This window comes from Quercus robur, chromosome 12, assembly GCF_932294415.1.
Source record: "Quercus robur chromosome 12, dhQueRobu3.1, whole genome shotgun sequence".
Taxonomy (NCBI): domain Eukaryota; kingdom Viridiplantae; phylum Streptophyta; class Magnoliopsida; order Fagales; family Fagaceae; genus Quercus; species Quercus robur.
The window spans coordinates 17,157,640-17,178,356 of record NC_065545.1 but is presented as its reverse complement, the minus strand read 5'-3'; the positions used below and the strand labels follow the sequence as shown (position 1 = coordinate 17,178,356).

Sequence of the window (20,717 nt, the reverse complement as noted above, 5' to 3'; positions counted from 1 at the left end):
AGAGCGCAACATGCTTATCATTAGTGATTTGACTCTGCATCTGTTGGACTCATTGTACAATCTGAGAATGAGAGCTGTTGGTCAGGGACTCATGAACCATGGCAATAAAGGATGCTTTTGTTTCCGGGCATAATGAAGTTCATATTGAAGTAGCTGTAGTTGAAGATGTAGAAAAGTGGACCTTGTCAGAAATGTGAATTCATTTCTTCCTTCGTTTCATTAAATTCATTTTGCTCATCTTGTATAAGTGGGATGCGAGAAGGTTGACTCTTTCAAGTAGTAGTCATTTTGATAGTATTAAAGGTGGGGAGCTATAGCTCAAACGGCACCTCCTCACCTTGTAAGAGTAAGATGGAGGGTGAGATTTTGGGTTCAAGACCCACCAGGTGCATCTGTAACTTAAAATAAAAAAAAGGTGTGGGGGGGGTGGGGGGGGGGGAGGAGGTATTTGTTAAGGAGATACTGACAGAATGTACAAAGTTGATTGCAGAGCCTCAAGGCCATAGATGGGTTTCATTTTGATGTGCTTGTATGTTGAATCTTGATAAATGACCACTAGCCCTAAAAGTTAAGCTCATGCAGGATATTTTAACTTTTTCTTTTAATGAGAAGTAGAGTGGAAATAAGGTTTGAACCTAGGATCACCTTCTCTGATATCATGATGAATTATGCTAGTCCCCAGACCTTAATTTGTTAGGAAATTGTGAATTTAATCATTTAACCATTATTCTAACAAATTAATACATGCAGTGGTTCTTCAGTTTAGCATAATCTGTGCAAAGAGCCATAAAGCACTGTGCCCTGAAGCAGTAGATTCAAGTCAAGCTAAAAGCTGGTTTGTTGTCAAGTAATTGCTTACATATGCAAAGCTGTGCCGAACCTGTGCAAATTATGAAGGACGAGAGAATGCTCAATGATTTTCTTTTGTTTGATGTCTAGGTTGTAAAAAATCAAAATTGCAGCCACTTAGAGAAACCAGAATCTTTGCTGAAACTTTCCTGTAAGTTCTCAACGGCCATTCAGAATTTATATTTTAATTAGCTGTAAAACATTGAGGTGGCATGAGAAACTATTAAATATATTATTTTGGATGCGTTGGAGCTACGCCATTTTTTTTTTTAATTCCTGTAGGAAATAAAAAAGTTCCATCTTCTTCAGAGGAGTGAGACAGTCTGATTTGGATGAGTTTAAAATTCATGCAATCTCAAACATCCAGCTTGCAAACTAAAATTTGAGATTTAGGATTTATGAAGAAATTTATTCAGAATAAGTTAGTTCAACCTTACAAATGAGGTTTGGAATTGAACAGAATGATTTCTGTCTAACACGATTGGTATACTGATTAGAAATATGTACCTGTTTGTGTAAAACATTTGATCAGGGTTCTCTTGATTTTTTGGATGGGGGGGTGTGGTTGGCTTTCAGTTCCTTGTCCCGTCAACTTTTGTAGCCTAATGCTGAACACACTAGTACATTTGTTTGAGTAATGAAGATGTTTCTTTCTGTTAGTTAAGCATTAATTTTGGCTTTATTTGTCCGGTACTTCATGCCTTTCACAATTGTATTGTAGAACTTTGAGCAGGTAGCCAGCACAGGTGGGGCCACCCAAATTTGCCGTTTGTCAGAATCTGATGAGAAAGTGAATTGAGAGGAACAAGAGCACTTGGCATTTGAAGGAAATAAACTTTTCATACTGTTATAGCACGCCATTTGTCTGCTTGCCTTAAACAGTATATTTAGTAAGAGCAAAAGCCTCTGTACAGATTGGAAGTAGTGAGGTTTTCTTCAATTTCTCTGTGAGATTTACAAAGATATTGTTTCCAAATGGTACTTGTTGGCTAATACAAAAAAAAGTAGGATTTGTAATACTCACCATTTTGATGGTTTGTTTTGCCAATGTACTTGAGAAAGGCAAGCTGGGAATTATTATCAGAAGTGGCGTAGCCCTCTTGGAACAATGTGAAGGTGACTTACTCTTATCAACACGTCTGAAAGACACAAGCCATAAACATAATGTAACATGTGGGAATGATTTTGTGACTTCCAGATGCCACTGCATCTTCCTCAAGTACTCGCTTCAGTTTCTCAACAATAGCAGAGGTCCAATTGAAGTGGTTATCATTGAAGTAATATCTGCAGCAGTCTGTCCATTGGAATTTTAGTACAAGTAATCTATTATGGTCAAAACTATCATAGGTGGGTTGCATTAACCTTTGTTAGCCATTTTGTTGGTGGTGACATAAATGAGGCATTTGGGAAACATCTGGAGGAGCTCACAGCAGTGTTGGACCCTTGAGGGCCTTCTAAAGGAATGTGTTTATTTATTGTTACTTGTTGGGTCAGTGTGTTTTTGAAGTGTTTTATTACAACTGGTGTTTAATTGGTGGGAGTATCAAGATTGAGCTAAAAAGGCATCCTGTCTCAAAGCAGCAGTCACGGCCATATGCAATGAAACAGTTGGGAGGTGGACCTAAATATGCAATGACTAATATATCACTGCCCGATGCTGCTGGAGAAAATTTGTTCAAGAAAGAATTGCTTATGGTAATGCTGGTTTGTCCCCAATGAGTGTACACATACGCGCGCTCACAAAAGTTGGCTATTTCCTGTTTGAAGGGCTTATATCTATCTTGGGACACTGCTGAAGCAGCCATTTTCCTTATTTTGATGAGGAATCAGATTACCCCTGGTCAAGCTAATCTGGAGATTGAATGAGGTCTGAGCATGAATTGTTTGTATTCTCTTTGCTGTGAGAAGCATACATATTCAGTATCCTTGCAAAAGCAACCAAAAATGGGTGTTTCCAAGCAGAATGCCCAGGTACCCCAATTATGTGCTGTCATCCACCACTATTTGTGTTGGCTTGAGTATCAAATATCCTCAACCCATGATGCAGAGCTGTGTGTGACCAAGAATTGATCTAACAACAGCCAGTAAAACTTTTTAACATAAATGCCTGTCTGCTTGCCTGAAGGTGCATTCAGCTCGTGTAGGTTTGTCTTCTGTCATAACCAAATATCTTGATCTTTCCATGCAATGTACAGCCAACGAGTAGGAAATCTGAGAAAGTTCTGAAATGATATTGCTATGTACAGACGTGGAGCAAGGAATTGTTCTTTTGGGATTTTGTTGGGAAGAGAGGGGGGGGGGGGGGGGGGGGAGGGGTGGGGGTGGTGGGGGGGAAATACAACTAAATGAACTCAAACTACACATCCACACATATATACATAGTTATGTAAGCATTAACTTGAAAACCATATGACTAAAATAACATTAGAGAGACTCTTGATTAATAGAAAGATTAATGAGTTCTATACAAATTTAAATTTCTACTTAAATTGAACATTCATGTTGTATCTTCAATATATTATTAACTTTATTCACATTTTATGAAATAATTTTATGCTTTATTGAAATTTCTAACCTCTTAAATATTTAAAATTTTACTTTAAGACGTATATTTTTACTATTCATAATACTAACAAGCTTGTGAAATACGTCAAATGCCTAGCACATATTACAGTTATTTGACCCACAAATAACAAAATCATTTTAGGAAACTACTTCTCGATTAATCTCTCAAAAAATTTAATCTTTTGCTCAATTGACATTCCATAGGATTTGTGCCATGTCCTGTCTCTAAAATCAACAAAATACTAGATAATAAGGGGAAAAACAATAAATTGAAGAAGAAAAAAAATCTAAGTACTCAAGGAACTTACAAAAACTAGGCATGTCGAATGTATACAAACAAATCTTAACACTATTTTGTACTCATACCAACAACTAGAGAGAGGAGAAGGGGGGGGGGGGGGGGGGGGTGGGAGAAGAGAGGGGTTGCTTATGTACACATTTGTTTTAATGCTATGTTGCTTTATTTTTATTAATGACTATTCTCTACCGGACAATGTTAAATCTTCTATTGGGAATAAGTTCTATTTCCAGTTTTATCTCTACTCTTGTCTGGCAGATAATGGAAAACATAATGGCAGAACAGTTACAAATGGGAGAAGTTGTATGTATGGATAATATTGTGGAAGACTTGATACCCAATTTCACTTATACAAAAAAGTGGAAGACTTGATGGCAGGTTCTAAGATTCATTGAGTTTTGGTGAACCGTTGGTAAATGATATTTGCTATTGCTTTTGATTGTTGAATTTATAGATGTCATAGCTTTATAAAACATGTGGATTGTTCTTGGAGGACTGCACTCAAATACTGTAACTTTTATGCTAGGGGAGTTGGCTAATGGAAGTCCCAAGGCTGGGGATAATGAGGGAAACAGGCTACTTATAAATCATGAAAATTTGAGGAAGTTCAAAATAATGCTGCTACCTATTCATACCACACCCACCCCCACCCCCCCAAAAAAAAATCCTTGTGACGAGTATATTTGGACTTCAAAAAAGTTAGGGAAATTTATGCATAAGCTGACCTGCGCCAGTGATAAAGGTAGCAATTGTTGTGTTATGTGACAGTATTATTCAGACAGCTTGAAAACTAACTTCTATGTGGAAGGCAATCTCAAAACTGTAAAGTTTATTTTCTATGTACACTAAAATTTTTCATTTTAAATTACGTAGGAATGGAAAACACAAAATTTCACTTTCATACTCATCTGAATGTTGCTGCATATAGTCAGTCATTTGAGACCATAATTTTTGGGAAGATTGGTCAGATGTGGGAAGGATGTCTCTCAGTAATCACGTTTTCAGAATGGGGCAAAATGCATTTCAGGGATTCGTATGATAAGTTTCATCTCATATTATTTTTGGTCAGTGCTCTCCACTTCCTGGTCTGGTTGCTTTGCAGAGATCTCCATTCTCATTTCTTGACTGAGGACCAAGTTGAAGAGCCACAGCAACTTGATAACTTGGCTATAAGACGCAACAGGTGCCTTTCCAGGGAAGTGCAGGTGAGCTTTGTGACAACATTCTTCTAATGCACTTCTCTTTTGCTTCTGTTTGTGCATATGAGCATGCTGTTTCCATGTCACACTTCTTTCTATCCCATCAGTCCCCCATTTCTCATGTGTCTACTGCCCACAACTTTATAATTAAATCAGTAGCATGTTCAAACATTTGATGTTATCCATTTTTAGTTTTTCCCACAAACAAATATCTTCATACATTACTTGGAAATATGCTCATAGTTTTGGCAGAAAAGGATAGACCCTTAAAAATTATGTATCTTCAACATGATTATTATTTCTCAGGACATCTTACTTTAAACACAGTTTTTGGCAATTATTATCCACACTTTCCATTTGCACATTACGTACAACTCGAAAGAGCAAAACATAGGTTCAATTCTTTAGGTACTTTACATTAAGTTCTCTCATCGAAATCAGATATAAGATTTATGTTGTTTTGGTCAATTCAAAGCAGTCCTGAATTCAAAGGTGTTTTGATCGGGCATATCAGTTAAGTCCAACTTATTCAATTTGATTCAGAGTTTAACATAAAATAGACAAATAAAACAACATTGCTTTAATAATTTATTCACTTTGTCAATAAATAACCACTGTTTTTGCAACCAACCTATAAACATTTCTCTCGGCATTAATGGCCAGTTTGGATGGGAGGAAGGGAGAGGCAGTAGAGTAGAGTGCAGTGGGTTTAAAAGATTGAAGAGAATGCTCTCACAAGCTTTTGCTTCGCAAAAGAAAATACACAACTATCAATTATTTGCTTCCCTGCCACACCATTACTTCATCAAGCTGATATCGAGTTCTTACCATAATTGTCATGCCTACATCCACCATTGGATCTGCATGGATTGCAGTATGTTACAAAGTGCCTCATCATGCACGGTGGAGTTCTACTTCTCCCCCAACCCCCAGGGAGTTTTGGACTAGTGATCTCCCCATCATAAGATATGATTCCAGCCGACATAATGAGATGCCCGATGAATTGCTAATTACTTCTTCCGTCTTACTTTTTTTGTCATCTATTTCATTTTGAGATGTCCCAAAATAGTCCTGTTTCTAAAAATAAAAGTCATTAATTTACTAATGTTCTTATTATACCCTTATTAATTTACTAATTCAATTTTTTGATAATTTTTTTTTAATGGTAGTTTTGGAAACTTATACATTTTTAAAATGTAGACAAGACAATAAATGATGTTTTCTTAAAAAATTTGACTTTTCAAACAAGATAAAAAAGTGGAACGGAGAGAGTACAAAAGATATACAATCTAACATGACAGCTCTTTCTTTTTTTTCTTTTTTTTCTTTTTTTTTTTTTTAATATTACTTTTATATATATACTTTGTGAAGGAAATAAAGTGGCTCATGTTTTGGCTCAATATGCTAGGAACTTGAGGCACTCCAATATCTGGTTAGAAGATATACCCACTTTTCTTCATAGCTATCTTTCAAAGATGTACAAATTTATTAAGAGATGTAATCTGTCCATTAAAAATACATAACAAACATAATTTTTTTATCTTACTTTTTTGTGTTTTGTTTAAAGTTACAATCAATTTATAGAATTTATGTGATAAAATTTGTATTACGCCTAACATCAAGTACAGAGACTGAACCAATTTTAGTACAACAGAGGGGTTGACCAGGGAAGAACTAAAATAAAGAAAATTACAGATGAGATTCTTCGAGACAGGAATTTTTATTCACAATTTCAATGTAAGAGTTCATCTATCAAGCCAATCGCCTGGGTTTATTAGTTCTTTGAGATGAAAGAGATTTCCTATGTACAATAAAAGAAAAAAAGAAAAAAGAAAAAAAAAAAAAAGAATGAATTAAGGCAGAGACGCACTTAATTTGTACAAAATGAAAAAGACAGTCTCCTTTAACTGTGATTTAATCAATTGAACTAAAGACTGCAACTGATTTAATCAATTGAACTAAGAGGGTGACAAAGGTGATGGCAAGGGTGAGGGCGCTGCTGATGCTTTGCAAATGGGGCACCAATTCTTCAACCCCAGCCACTGTTCTATGCAGTCCACATGAAACTTGTGCTCACACTGCAATCTACCCAGTTCATCTCCAACAACATACTCCTCCTGCACAAAAACATAAAAGACACTTTTTAAGTTCAAAAGAAAAGATAACATTTCAAACCCATGGCAATAGCTGATAGATTGCTTGTATCATTGGTTAATGCAATCCAGAAACTAACTGGAACAATTTCATTAGTTTATTTACAAGCACACCCAGTTTAATACATACTGAAAAACCATGACAACCCAAAATTACCTTCAGCAAGATATTGGCTTGTCAGTTGATCAAGTACCAAACTGTATAGTCAATGGGGCTTACAGCCCAGTGCCACCCTTCCCCCTCTTTAAAATAGGCCAGGAAAAAAAAAAGAGTAACAAACTGTCTATTCAAGAAAAGAAAAAAAAAGAGTAACAAGCTGCCAAGGGAATGTAAATTTTTTTTTCATAATTCAATAATTATAACAATGGGGGAGAGGGGATTCGAACCTTGGACATCTTTCTTGGCCCAAAGGATTTGTAATTTTTTTTAGTCACGAATCCTCTATTGATTTTGGTATTAGATGAATTCAATACCTAAGTTCTCTTAAAAATTCATTCTCAGCACATCTCAGGTTTTGCTTTTGGAAAGGTTGAGAAGTGTTTAAGGGAATTAAAGCTCTTTTAGCTGGAATTGAGAAATGTTTTGGCAATTTTTGCCAAAGAAAACAGCTTTTAAGGAGAGCTTAGCTTTTAGGAAAAAGCTCTAATATTCATTGTTCATGCTTTATAAACCTAGAAGTTTAAAGCAATATTCATTGTAATTTTCCAAACACTCAAAACATTAAAAAGCTTTTCAGTTAAAGCTCTATATCACAAAAGCTCCAGATGAGAAATTAAGCCCTACAACAATGCCAAACAGGCACTACAGAGTAACTGAAACCTATTCCAATCCCAGCAGCAACCAGAATACTCAAATGGCTTGATTTAGCTCAAGAATTTACAAACTAAGGTGTTCCCATGTTAGTGTTCTTGACCACAAGTGGTTTGAATTTGACTTCAGCCGCATCCAAACCTAACTACTCTGCCAATGTTAATTAAAAGCAAATGAAATCAGTTATGGAGTAGGTATCATAGAGAAAAAAACCTGGCATATACTACATTTGACATCATCCTTTTTCCCAACATCCTTTTCCCCAATGCAGCCTGCTGCTGCATCCTCTGGAGCTGTAGACTCATAAATGCTCCTCTTCAGGCATTCTGACAATGTTTCTTCTGTTAGTGCTGTGCTCACAGTTCCCATCCTCTCTTCCAGGGCTAATAATTCCTGTCATGTAGCAGTAAAATGGGTTGCCAAACGTGTACTACTTTTGAACACATAAAATTATATAACTCATAAATTATTTATTTAAATTCTTTTAATTCTAGTATGCATAATAATAAAGCAATAAAAGCAAAAAATAATTACAAGAAGATAGGACAGAAGAAAGATGCTGTGAAACACTTGTGTTCTAGTCTATTTAGCACCATTTTAACATAATAAGTTAATAACTAACCTCATATGACATGTTATCAATGTCCAGTCTCATGTCTCTGTGCTGATCATAGACATATAGGCCATTAAGAAACAAGTTGGTCTCCAGAACAAGTATTTGCTGCAAGACAAGAAAGAAGAGTTAAACAATGAACAGTAAATCAGGTGAAGAAGAAAACCCATAAACAACTACCTCATATGTAAGATCTTCATCTTGTTCGATCCTCTCAAGTGCCATTAATACCTGCACAAAGATTACATAAAAAAAACGTGCCATGTGGTGCAGGTTTCTTTTAAGACCATACTAAGTGAGATGTACTTGATAAAATTTCTAAAACCCTAGTACCTCTGCAATTCCATTGTAGCGCCTGATGCTGTCCCGATTCATCAAAGAGCGAGTAATGCCCACTTCTGCAGGACTAGCTGGCCTAATACCGTGCAAACGCTCACTGCTACTGCCAGGCCGACTGTAAGAAAGTGCATGATTTGACGGAATTTCAGATGATAATTGATGTGATGAACTAGGACCATTCATGTCACTAGATATGCCAGTTTGAAGCATTTGTGGGATTGCAACAGAGGGCTCATTTGGTGACAGACTGTTCATATGTCCTTGATTAGAGAGCCTTGCCCTGGTGTGACTATTAACTGGTCTCTTATTCCTAACTGATGGTACACTATTATCCCTGTGAGAAGGAATATTTCTAGCACGTCTTGAATCAGAAATGGATATGCTGGGGCTAGAATTGGAGCTCCGTCCTTCCAACAAAGACCCACTCATCTTCTTTCCTCTGGCAGCAGAGCTACTTTCTCCTTCAGAATTTCTCCTATTTACCATATCCTTCCTTTTACTGAAACTTGATTCTGAGGATGAGCAACCTGATGGGATGACATCTGATATTGAATTACATCTGAGATTTCTTAAACCATACCTGTTTGCACCAGCACGTGTTGCCTGGACAGTGCTCTTAGATCCCAAAGACACGGATGAAGCCACTAGATTATCTTGGTTGCGCAATCTGGATCCCTGATGAAGATTCCTTCGAGATCTTGTATCTGATGCTACACTAGAGCTTCCCTCTTCCATTAATGTGACACAGCTAGACTCCACTTTTTCCGACCCTCTCTGAATCTTTCCAGGTGGGGCAGTGAGTTCTGAAACCTCAGGTTCATCCTGAACACTACTAGTTTCAGATGAGTCAGTTTCTAACTGAGATGATAACTTCTTTGAAGGCTCTGTGATAGATTTTCTTCCCTTGCTGATCACAGAGGAAGTCTTGGAGGAACTTCCAATTATTTCCTTGCCACTTGAAGAAGAGCGTAAAGGCCTTGAAGGTTTGGCCTTATCTGAACAGCCATATTGAACACCTCTTGCAGAATTCGGTCTGCCATTGCAACCAATTCGGTTGCAGAATTGAGAATTATGTTCTCTATTGTTGGCATTCTCTCTCAACGCAAGACCAGATCCCTTTCTAGAGACCACAATCCCATCTACAGCTCTTTTTCCAGAATATTCATCCATGAATAGGGAGGTGTACCCTTCAAATCTGCTAAAAGAGCAAAAACAGATGTTTCAAATCATTGGAACCTCCACCAGGTTGGTATTAACATGAAGAACAAAATTGCTTGCACAAAAATATTTTCACAGCTGAAGAATCCATAACAGAAATATAAGCAACACACATGGCACTTATCATTGACGGAAATCATACAAAGTTGTGTAAATTACTTAAGTTAGCCAAATGTTTCTTAGGTAGACATGTAATTACAGTTTCAGGGGACCTAAAGTAGGAGAAATCAAGCAAAATCAATTGCCTAACAAACAAATAGGAATGAGCACTATGCCTAGGAATCAATAATACGAAAGCTTTGGCTAAATAAGGCAGAACATACATATAAATTTTCACCAAGGAAAAACGATATTATATACACTGTTAATCACAATACATAAAAGTAATTGGAACATCTTTCATGCATAAAAATATGCTCCAAATCTTTAGACTACCAAATACAAAATTTGATACCTTATTCAAGTCTAAGATCATGGGAGACATGAATGGCATTATAATTGATATTTCCAACAAGAACTTAACTTTAATTTATTGATCCAACAAATCTGTAGGAAGTTAAAACAGAGGAAACAGTTTCCTGAATTATTTTACAGTGACATTGCAAACAAACCCCAAGCTCTATTTCTAGAAGGCTGACATCTCACACCTGCTTAGAGCTGAAGATCAGTAAGCTCTTTCCCATGCCAAAATAAATTTCCAGAATTTTGGCTTCAAAATTTTCTAATGTACTCATAAAATTTCAAAACTTTTTTTTGAAATATATATTTCAGATTGTTAATAACATTGAGTTCCAATGTGTTGGCTATAGTTTTATTAAAATTAACTGAAACAGTCAAGCAAAATCAATAGAACAACAAGCAGTCAAGCACCCAAAAAAAAAATAATTATATGCAATCAGAGTTACAGCCAAGTTCTACAATAGTACAAGGATGAAAATAAAAGAATAGTACCATCTCCATCTGCTAATTCAAAAAGAATAAAACGATCAAATACCTCTTTTTTGTGATCTAAATTTAATAAAATTTTAATTAAATACAATATTTTTTATATCAATTGAGAAACAAAAACTTCATAAAGTAGAGCAATTAACAGGTAACAGAAGAACCCCATTTCCTAAAAAGTAAAACTTGATCATAATTAAACACAAACAACTGCACAAATGCGAATACAACTTTACTTTTACAGAAACAAAAGAGGAGAGAAAGCACGAGGACATTAGAAGACCTTGGTTACAAAGTGATCAAACTTGCCAATAAAAACAACCAAACAATTTAGGCAATCTCTGAACAATTAAAAGGGAAGAAACAGACGAGTATAAAGAGGACCCAGATGGCTACATGCCCATATTTCATTCCCATAAAAAGTGGGTGTTTTTCAATTTGTTTAACGACATCAACTTTGCATGAATTTTTCTCCACACAATCATTCTGTTTTTTCTATTTTTGTTCATGACTCTTTCTCCGAGAATTCTCTTTTGATAAGTGACTCTTTCTCCGTGATTTCAGGGCAGGTAAAGCTCAACAAGCCCACCAAAAATAAAGTCTAATAATAAAAAGCGGAAAGATGAAAAAAAAAAAAAAAACAATTATGGTTATAGCTCCCTCAATATAATTCACATAAACCATTGATAAAAAGAACCCAAGTTTCACAGATTAAAATCAAAACATATAGCAAAAAAAAGAAAGAAAGAAAGCTATTTGAATATTTTCCAAGAAGCCAAACAGAAAAATTGATTGAGACAAGACAATTTTCTGTACACCAGAGCTAAAAACCAATAAAAATCCATTGTCAAAAGAGAATATCTTTTCAAATTCACTGACAGAAATAATAAATAACCCATTTCTAATAAAGCCCAAATATTTGATAACAAAATTCACCCACAGGAATAAAACCCAAATAAAATAAAATATAAACTACACCCACATAAGGAAACCAATGAATATTATTTGAATTCATCAGAAGCGGCAGAAAGGTTTGAAATTTAATTCTCTTTGTACCTTTATCTTATATTCTTTCTCCTTTGAATACCAGAAAGAAAGAGAGAGACAGAGTTCACAGCTTTTAGACTTCAAAGAGCAAACAAAGCTTTGAGTTTTTAGAGAGAGAGAGAGAGAGAGAGAGAGGCACAAACGTGTGTGGAAGATCCGAGGCTAAGCAAAGTCCAATGTTAATTAAGGAGTCTTTTTAGGAGGCCCAACAGAAACACAGCACTGTTACTTTTTTTAAAAAAAAAAATTTAAAAAGAGAAAAACAAACAAAGATACTATAGTAAAGCCGTCCCAAAATGTGTTCGGTGAGATCACAGCCGTCCGATTGGGGATGCTTATGGAAGGATCAACGGCTCTTGATTACTATGACGTCATCTTCAACCTCTTGCACTTTTTTTGTGGACGGAAGGGAATGAATATTACCTTACCCCCCCCTCTGCCCCACCACACCGGCTGAGCCGCCTAATTCCTCTAACAATTTGTGTGCCTTTATATATACACGTATTTCTTTTTTCCTCTTAGTGCTTTTTGGATATATATATTATAGATTTGGATAGGTTTTTTTGTTTTGGTTTTTTATTTTTATTTTTTTATATATATAAGATAGAATTTTAACCAATAATATTGTGAGAAAATATCGTTTGATTTTTAGTATTAACAAGGTTCAAAACTCATCGGATTTTATTTGTAGATTCGATAATTATAATGGAGATGTTTAATTCAAACTACGTGCAACTTTTTAGAAATACCCATATGAGCTGCAATGAGGCTGTTGGCTAGAGGCCTCTTTTCATAATATCATTTTATATAAATTCTAATGAGGTGAATCATATTCGTTATTAGTTTATAATTTTTTTTTCTTTTTTTTGTAAAATTAAACATAGTTTGGAAATTTATTATCTGTTTATCTTATGTATTTTGTGTTTAGCAAGTCAATTTTTTTCTTAAAGAAATCTTTACGATTTTAAATTGTTTTAGATGAAAATGGTTTTTATTTTTTAATTACTGAAACTGACATTTGTTGTTGGTTTTTCGTTTTCGTCCACAATTTTTTATTTTATTTATCCTTCTTAATTATGATTAAGGTGAAGAAAATGATTCATTCTATTCAATTGATTACACCGTATGGGAGAAAGGTACATCTGCTATAATATTAGACAAAAATGGTTTTAATTTATTAAATTGACTATTCTTGTTGGTTTTTCAGCTTTGTCCATACCTTTTTTTCTTTCTTTCTTTATTTATTTCTTGAAGGTTCAATGGCTTAATTTCAGTCAATATCACATTTCTCTACCTTGTTGACCAACATTCAGTATCATATTTCTTGAATGCATCTAAACTTTTTTTGAGATTTTTTTTTTTTTTTACAAGATAGAATTTTCATTCTAGTCTAATCTAAGTGTATATGTGTGTGAAGCTTTCTCTTGGAAACTTGAAACCCAACCCTCGTCCCCCACACCTCCACAAACACTTATACTTGTGGAGTAACCAACGCACCAATATTTAATATCATATTTCTTGAATGCATCTAAACTTTTTTTGAGATTTTTTTTTTTTTTTATACAAGATAGAATTTTCATTCTAGTCTAATTTAAGTGAATATGTGTGTGAAACTCCCTCCTGGAGACTTAAAACCTAGCCCTTGTCCCCCACACCCCACAAGCACTTATACTTGTGGAGTGACTAACGCATCAAGGGTGTTCGATGGTTTTCTTGAGAAGTTGACATCAACCATCCTTTAAAATCAGCCAGGTGTCAACTTACATGGTGCCTAATTTTAGGTTAGAATTTACCTTTTCATCTAATATGCATGGCTTATCAAATTTCCTGCTTTATAGAAAAAAGAAAAAACATTATTTTTTGGAAGAAGCCTAGTCCCTTAGAAGAGATTTAAAGTGTAGACATAGAATTTATACTCTTTATTAGTATTATTTTTTTCACTCTTTTTTTAGGGAGAAAATGGGCTTTTGCCCTTATTTTTTAAAAAATCTAGCAATATGTTCATGTTTTGAAACTATTTAGGTCTGTATCCCTATTTTGAAACTCGATTTGTAAAAAATCAAGTATAGGCAATCAAACTTTAAAAAAAAAAAAATTATGGAACTCGAGTTACATGAAATCGAGTTTCTTGAAAGGAACTCGAGCTCCATAAACTCGAGTTCCATAAATTTTTTTTTTTTTAAGATAACTCGATTTTAAATCAATCAAAATAGGGACTCGGACCTAAATAATTTCAAAATAGGGATTGCTAGATTTTTTTTAAAAAATAAGGGCAAAAGCCTAGAATTCCCTTTTTTTTTAGTGGTAGGGATAAATAAAGTATCATCTCTTTCTTCTTCTTTATTTATTTATTTTTTTTTAATGTGCTGTCTTTTTCCATTTATTTTTTATATAATTTAATAATTACAAAAAGAGATGGTGAATTTGAATTCAAAACGTATTTGTTTGGGATGTGAGTTATAAGGCTCTTAGCTTTATGTGTTGTCTTTCAAACTCTCATTCTTATAAAATGAGAATAGAATTTATGAAAAAAAATTATATAGTTGTTAATTTATAAAACTCTCTAGAATCTTTGATATAAAAAATATATTAATTTTCCTTTTCCAATTCCCTAAATTATATATTTATTTTAGTAATAGTAAAAATTAAAAAGTAGTATTACTTAAATTGGGCAAGTTTTGATAATCGGTTTTTTTTTTTTTTTGGGTAAACTACATATTTGGTCCCTATCTTTTACATTATATTTCAATTTGGTCCCTAACTTTTCAATTGTGTTAATTTGGTCCCTAATATTTTAATATTGTGTCAATTTAGTCATTGTCATTATATATTAGATGAAAATTGTTGATATGGCAAATGACCAAAATAAAATTTTAGTTTATTATCACATCAATGGAAGCTAATTTTTTTATTTTGGTCAATAGACATGTCATCAATTTTCATCCAAAAGATAATAGTAAGGACTAAATTGACACAGTATTGAAAGGTTAGGAACTAAATTGACACAATTGAAAGGTTAATGATCAAATTGAAATATAGTGTATAGGATAGGGACCAAATACATAATTTACCCTTTTTTTTTTTAGAAGATTGATATTCAGTTTTATAAATAGGGCAACTATTAATAGAGATTATAAATAAGGAAACTATTACTCAAATAGGGCAACTATTAATAGATATTATAAATAGTACTATATATAGATTCTAAAAATGACCCAATTTTATGTTTATTTCTTATTTAAGTAAAGTAATACTTGTAGTTGCAACTTCTAAGTGCATTCATATCAGTTTGTGCACAAATTTCTATCTATTTTAGTATAAGATCCTACTTTTTTTGTTTTACATATTTACTGTTCATAACACCCTACGTCAGATCATTATCTATTTTACATAACATTTTATTAAAACATCATTTTTTAATTGTTTCTCTTTTTTCACACACAACAACTATTATCGACTCTCTTCCTTCATCCTTGAGATACGTAAAGAAAGAATAAAAAACTAAATGTAAAATAAATAGTGTCAATTATATGGTTAACGTAGCAACGTTACAAATTTATACATTTTTAACTTGACAAATATGAATGATTTGGAACTTAAATATGTGAAATTGAGCATTTTTCCTACTACGGAGTGGGTCAACCCAACTCAAGTGTAGAATACTAGAATGTAGCAATTTTAGTCAAAAGAAATTTTCAGGGGAAAAATAAATCTTCACAATTTATAGCTTGTTTAGATGGAGGAGGAGTAGAGGGGAATAGAGTAGAAGGAGGGAGAGTAAGTTAAATTATCTTATTTTGATATTTTATAAGGGAGGAGGGGGGAGGGATTTGAAGGGATTCTAACTTCTAACTATTTCTAACCATTTATTTTTAATTCTCCCAAATTTGAGAGATTTAGAGGGAGAGTAGAACATAGAAATAGTAGAACATAGAAATACCACCGCGTACCCTTTGTGCGATGGTCACTCCACAAGTATAAATGCTTGTGGGGTGTGGGGGGTAAGAGTTAGGGTTTAAGTTTCCAAAAAGAAACTTCACACTCATATACACTTAGATAAGACTAAAGTAGAAATTCTATCTTGTATAAAAAAAAAAAAAAAAAAAAGCATAGAAATGCTTGACTAAATGAATTACCAAATTTACCCTTACCATATTAACAAAAATACAAACTATGAAAATGCCAATTTTTCCCCATCCCCTTATTTAATTTTAAAACCATTTAAATAAGGTAGATGATAATCATTCCTCTCTACTCTCCTCCCCTCTACTTTTCTCTCCCTCCAAACTTCCAAACATGGCATTAACGATTGATAAGCGTTAGAGAGTATATGACGATTTCCCACCCCATCTTCACATATATTGGGGGAAACAAAAAACCTTGAAGAGAAATTTTTTATTATTTTTTTTTTTTCACAATGAGAAAGATTTATGTTTAAAAAGAGAGAGAGAGAGAGAGAGAGAGAGAGAGAGAGAGATTTGGTTTTAGTAGTGTACACCACGGCAATACAGCTTTTGGTCCAACATCATTTTCTTTAGTACCCAATACCTATCCATATTAAATATTGGTCACGAGAACCATCACAAAATTAAGGAGAAAAGAACTATTCTGTATCGTTTCTGATTCTGAATGGCACGTTTACCTTGCATGGCCATCTCTTCCTTCTTATTATTTTTATTGTTTATTGTACTTATAAGCTGCCCTTTTTCTATTTAAAAAAATAGACTTATTTTGGATTTGAATCTTTAACATAGCTTAATTACCATATTTCAGTCACATTCTTTTTTAAATGAGAATTTCATTTAGGAAACAAATAAAAAAAATGTCTAGATTACTAGATATATCACATTGATTGATTAGAAGTCTCAAATTTATGGTTAATTCATCGCGGTTCAAATATGAAATGCTCAATTTTACTTAAATATCTGATATATTAGTTACATGTGCACATAGATTTATAATATATACATAGATACATTTAGGTAGCTGAAGATTATTGGCATTTCTATACCTAACTTGAAGGGATGACCAGAGAGTTTTTATTCCTTCTTCCTTTTCTAAACTTGACCATCAAGTTTGTAAAATAAGTTCTTCTCAACCAAAAAAAAAAAAAAAAAATGTTTGTAAAATAAGTAATTTGGGGGTAGTATATTCAATGAGAAACCATGACTTTGGCTCTATAATCTGAATAGTAATAAATTCTAAACCTTGTTGAAGTACATGGTTTGAGAGTGATTATATTTAAGGCCTTAAGATTTTGGAAAATAGATATAAATTGTGAAAGATGTTAAGTGGATTCCTGTTTTTATCAAGAGGTAAAGTGGAAGTTGCTTGATCCTGTGGGCAAACAAAGCGGCTGACTAGGTTGCCAAGGAAGCTCAAAAGAAAGCCTTTTTCCCCTGCCAATTTGGTGGCTAGCTGTCTGTCCTGTTAGCCTATATCATCATTATTGTAAATAGACACTAAAATAATATTAGTCAATAATTGTTTAAACACTGATGAATAATCATAACTAGTTAGAATTTTTAAAAATTCCTCAATGGAGTTTTCCTAAGAATTCGGAAAAATTAATCTTTTATCTTTTTATTTATTTTTATCTTAGATAAAATTATACTTTAGCTTAATTTAATTGTATAAGTGTGAAACTTTCCATTGAAAATTTGAATTTTGACTTTTGTCCCCTGTATTTTACAATTGTGGAGTGATTATTATGCTAAGAATGCATGGTAATAAATTATTGTTTCTTTTTTGTTTTTTTGGCATTCTTGTTTTTTGGATGAGTAATTAAACAAGGAAAATAAATGAGGCAAAGCAATGGCTTGTTTCAAGGAAGTAATTGGCAAGGGATTCACGTTAGAATTAATGTTAGAATACGCATCACTCTTTGACTAATTGTTTGTATTGGATTTGGCTCTATTGGGCACTTAGCCAAAAAAAGTTTCAAATTTTCGATATGATCTACATATTTGCCAAGTGTTTCAGGTAGAGAGGGCCAAGCTCCCACCACAAACCAAAGTTGTGTCCCTAACAAAATTGTTAAATTCTTCCCACTTCTTGTTTGCTAGCCAGAAAGAGATAAGCTTAAAAATATTTTATGTTAATGAAGTAATGACCTGTATCATACAAAGAAAGAAAGCAAAGCATGGTGTGACACAAATTGGACCGGATTCATATTATAATTATTCATGTAAGAAAAGCATAACATACAACTTGGCTTCATCCACTAATATTAGCTAGGTCGTATTTTAAGATGACGTGTGTTTGGGCAAAGCCATATAGAACTAACCTAAAGTCCCTAGAAGCAACTCTTTAGAGCTTTTATAAAAACTTATATGTTGCTGTCTAACTTTGTTCCCATTTGCTAAAAAAAAAAAGCATTTTGTCCCCAAAATTGACTTGTCATTTTTGCAAATTTTCAAAACTAACATGCTATCCAATATTGTGTCACCGAGCACCTAGTAAAATAACATATCGAAACCAACTTACCAAGCATGCTTTAGGTCCTCAAACCATTTCTAAATTAAAAGGCACAAAGTTGGATTTTTAATATGGATGCAAGCTTAGTCTCCTGCAGCTTTAGTCAATAATACAATAGAAGAGAGGGGAGATATCAACATCCTTTTCGCATGGGGATAAATTCTACACTTGTAGGGTACATTATCATCTAATTTAGAGAGATACTACATGCAAACTGTTACAAAAAATAATAAATTCATCAAGCCTAATGTGACACATTGGGAGCAAAATATCTACAAACTCTTTGCGAATGGGCCAACAAGTGCGGTTTATTGTTTTATAATTGAAACTAAGTCAATCTCTATTTTATTTTTATTTTTGTTGATAATTCGATAGTTATATTAAGTTAGGGGGGATTTGAACCTCAGATGTTATGAAAATATTTGAATTACAAGACTCTTAACAGTTAGTCTCATTTTTAGATGATTCAACCCTTGTAAATAGTTCGGATGTTATGGAACGTTAAGAAGTGCAAACCAATTGAGTTACAAGATTCTTGGCCGTTGTTCTCATTTTTAGATGATTCAATCCCTTGTCAATAGCTTTTTTTTGCTAAGACTCCCTTAAATAGTTTTGTCAAGTAAATGGGACTGAGTAAAATTTAATTGATTTTGTTAGTAAACTGGATTTACACTGACAAATAAACTAGACCAAATTGGTCTTTCTTAAAAGACTATTAAAAGCAATTTAATTTTTTCTCTCAAATACTCAATAACTGTATTTTCTAAATCTAGATTATTTGATACTATCTCTCAATATATATAATTATAATACTAATATTAATGATCAAGCCTGTTGAGCTGGTGAACCGGCCGGTCAGCTTTTGGTTAATATTCCATTTTATTTTTTCTAATTTTGGTGTGGTAGGAGTTATAGAACTGTTTTTTTATGCATTTTCTTTAATTTATTGAACACAGCTCCCTTAAATCAAATCCACTTATCCAAAAAAAAAAAAACTAAATAACTTTTTTTTTTTTTTTGAGAAGAGAAACTAAATAACTAAACACTGCCTTTCTTGTAGTTTTTGACCTACCCCAACCCACGAATACGATCAAACTTGACTCACAATCTGCAAAATGGAAATGCATGCAATTTCTTCATCTTAATTTCATTTGTAAATTAATTTTGAAAAATAAGTAGTAGTGTTAATTTGGTGGGATTCAATGTTATTGGGCAGCACTTTCTCATGCCAGATGAGATTCCCACTTTATAGCGTTTACAAAGTTTCTCCACTTTCGTTTAGCCTAAAAAGATATGTGCTTCGTTGGAAATATATACTTAGAATCTTCTGTTAGGCATGTCAAGAGGCAGTACAAAAATAATCATCGATTTTTTTTTTTTTTTGAGAAGATAATCATGGAATTAGAAAATAAATTATGGAAAAATAGTATTTATAATGAACTGGGAGGCCGGACTTGTAAGGAGGTTATTAATGTACCATTCCAAGAATTAAGAGCTGGATTGTGTAAGGTGAGTTCAAACTCATCTGATTATATCTAACTTAGAGAAAAACAAAAAACAAAAAAACAAAACTTGAACCTTGTTTCTATCAAAAAAAAAAAAAAATTGGACTGTGAGGGTACAATTTCTTAGATATTGTGTCTTAAGTTGCCGAGTATATGTATAAGAATGCACCAGTTGAACTTTAGACTAATTGCAACAAAAATAGTCATTCACTATATATATATATATATATATTGGAGAATTAGTTTACTAATTAATTAAGGCTACTAGAGCAATGAGACAGGTAAGATGGGCACCATCCAAAATGTCCACACTCTACAATGATCATACATCCATGGACTCCTTAAAAAGTATATATATCCATGGACTGGCTGGTACATATTTAAAACCTTTTTTTCGATAATAGGTACATTTTTTTAAACCATAAAGTTGATAGTGATCATATCATATGGCGAGGCATTTGATCTTTTTCAAGTCACATGGAATAAATGTACCCAATAAAATCATGTTATTATTATGGAGCATGGAGCCTAGGCAGAGCTGTTATGTTGGTACCCAAAGAAAAGGAAGATTCTTAGTTTTTGTTTTTCTATTTTTGTTTTTCTGTTTTTGTTTTTTGTTTTTTCTTTCTTAATTTTAATTTTAATTTTATTTATTTATTTATTTTTTTGCCTAGGAAAAAGTCAACCAATTCCCCACCTGT

The 20,717-nt window shown here is 33.3% G+C and overlaps 1 protein-coding gene across 3 annotated transcripts; it reads right to left on the bottom strand.

Moving 5' to 3' along the window:
• Positions 1-6,612: 6,612 nt before the first annotated feature.
• On the bottom strand, positions 6,613-12,212 carry LOC126707915 (E3 ubiquitin-protein ligase MBR2-like). 3 transcript variants are annotated; one of them, XM_050407654.1, is made up of 6 exons: positions 12,044-12,212; positions 8,822-10,022; positions 8,669-8,719; positions 8,498-8,596; positions 8,089-8,268; positions 6,613-7,028 (listed from the first exon to the last, which is right to left on the bottom strand). In XM_050407654.1, the coding sequence occupies exons 2-6, from the start codon at positions 9,995-9,997 to the stop codon at positions 6,870-6,872; spliced, it is 1,665 nt and encodes a 554-aa protein (XP_050263611.1). In that variant the 5' UTR covers positions 9,998-10,022; positions 12,044-12,212; the 3' UTR covers positions 6,613-6,869. The 3 variants fall into 3 exon arrangements, 2 of the variants coding, with proteins under 2 accessions (XP_050263611.1, XP_050263612.1); XM_050407655.1 differs by having other exon boundaries at positions 8,822-10,025; positions 12,044-12,193; XR_007649164.1 differs by having other exon boundaries at positions 6,839-7,028; positions 7,222-8,268.
• Positions 12,213-20,717: the final 8,505 nt, after the last annotated feature.

Coding starts and splice junctions, on each gene's coding strand:
- LOC126707915 (XM_050407654.1), bottom strand. CDS start 9,997: ATGGATGAATATTCTGGAAAAAGAGCTGTAGATGGGATTGTGGTCTCT. Junction 8,720..8,821: donor GCTACAATGGAATTGCAGAG/GTACTAGGGTTT, acceptor ATCTTTGTGCAG/GTATTAATGGCACTTGAGAG. Junction 8,597..8,668: donor ATGAAGATCTTACATATGAG/GTAGTTGTTTAT, acceptor CTTGTCTTGCAG/CAAATACTTGTTCTGGAGAC.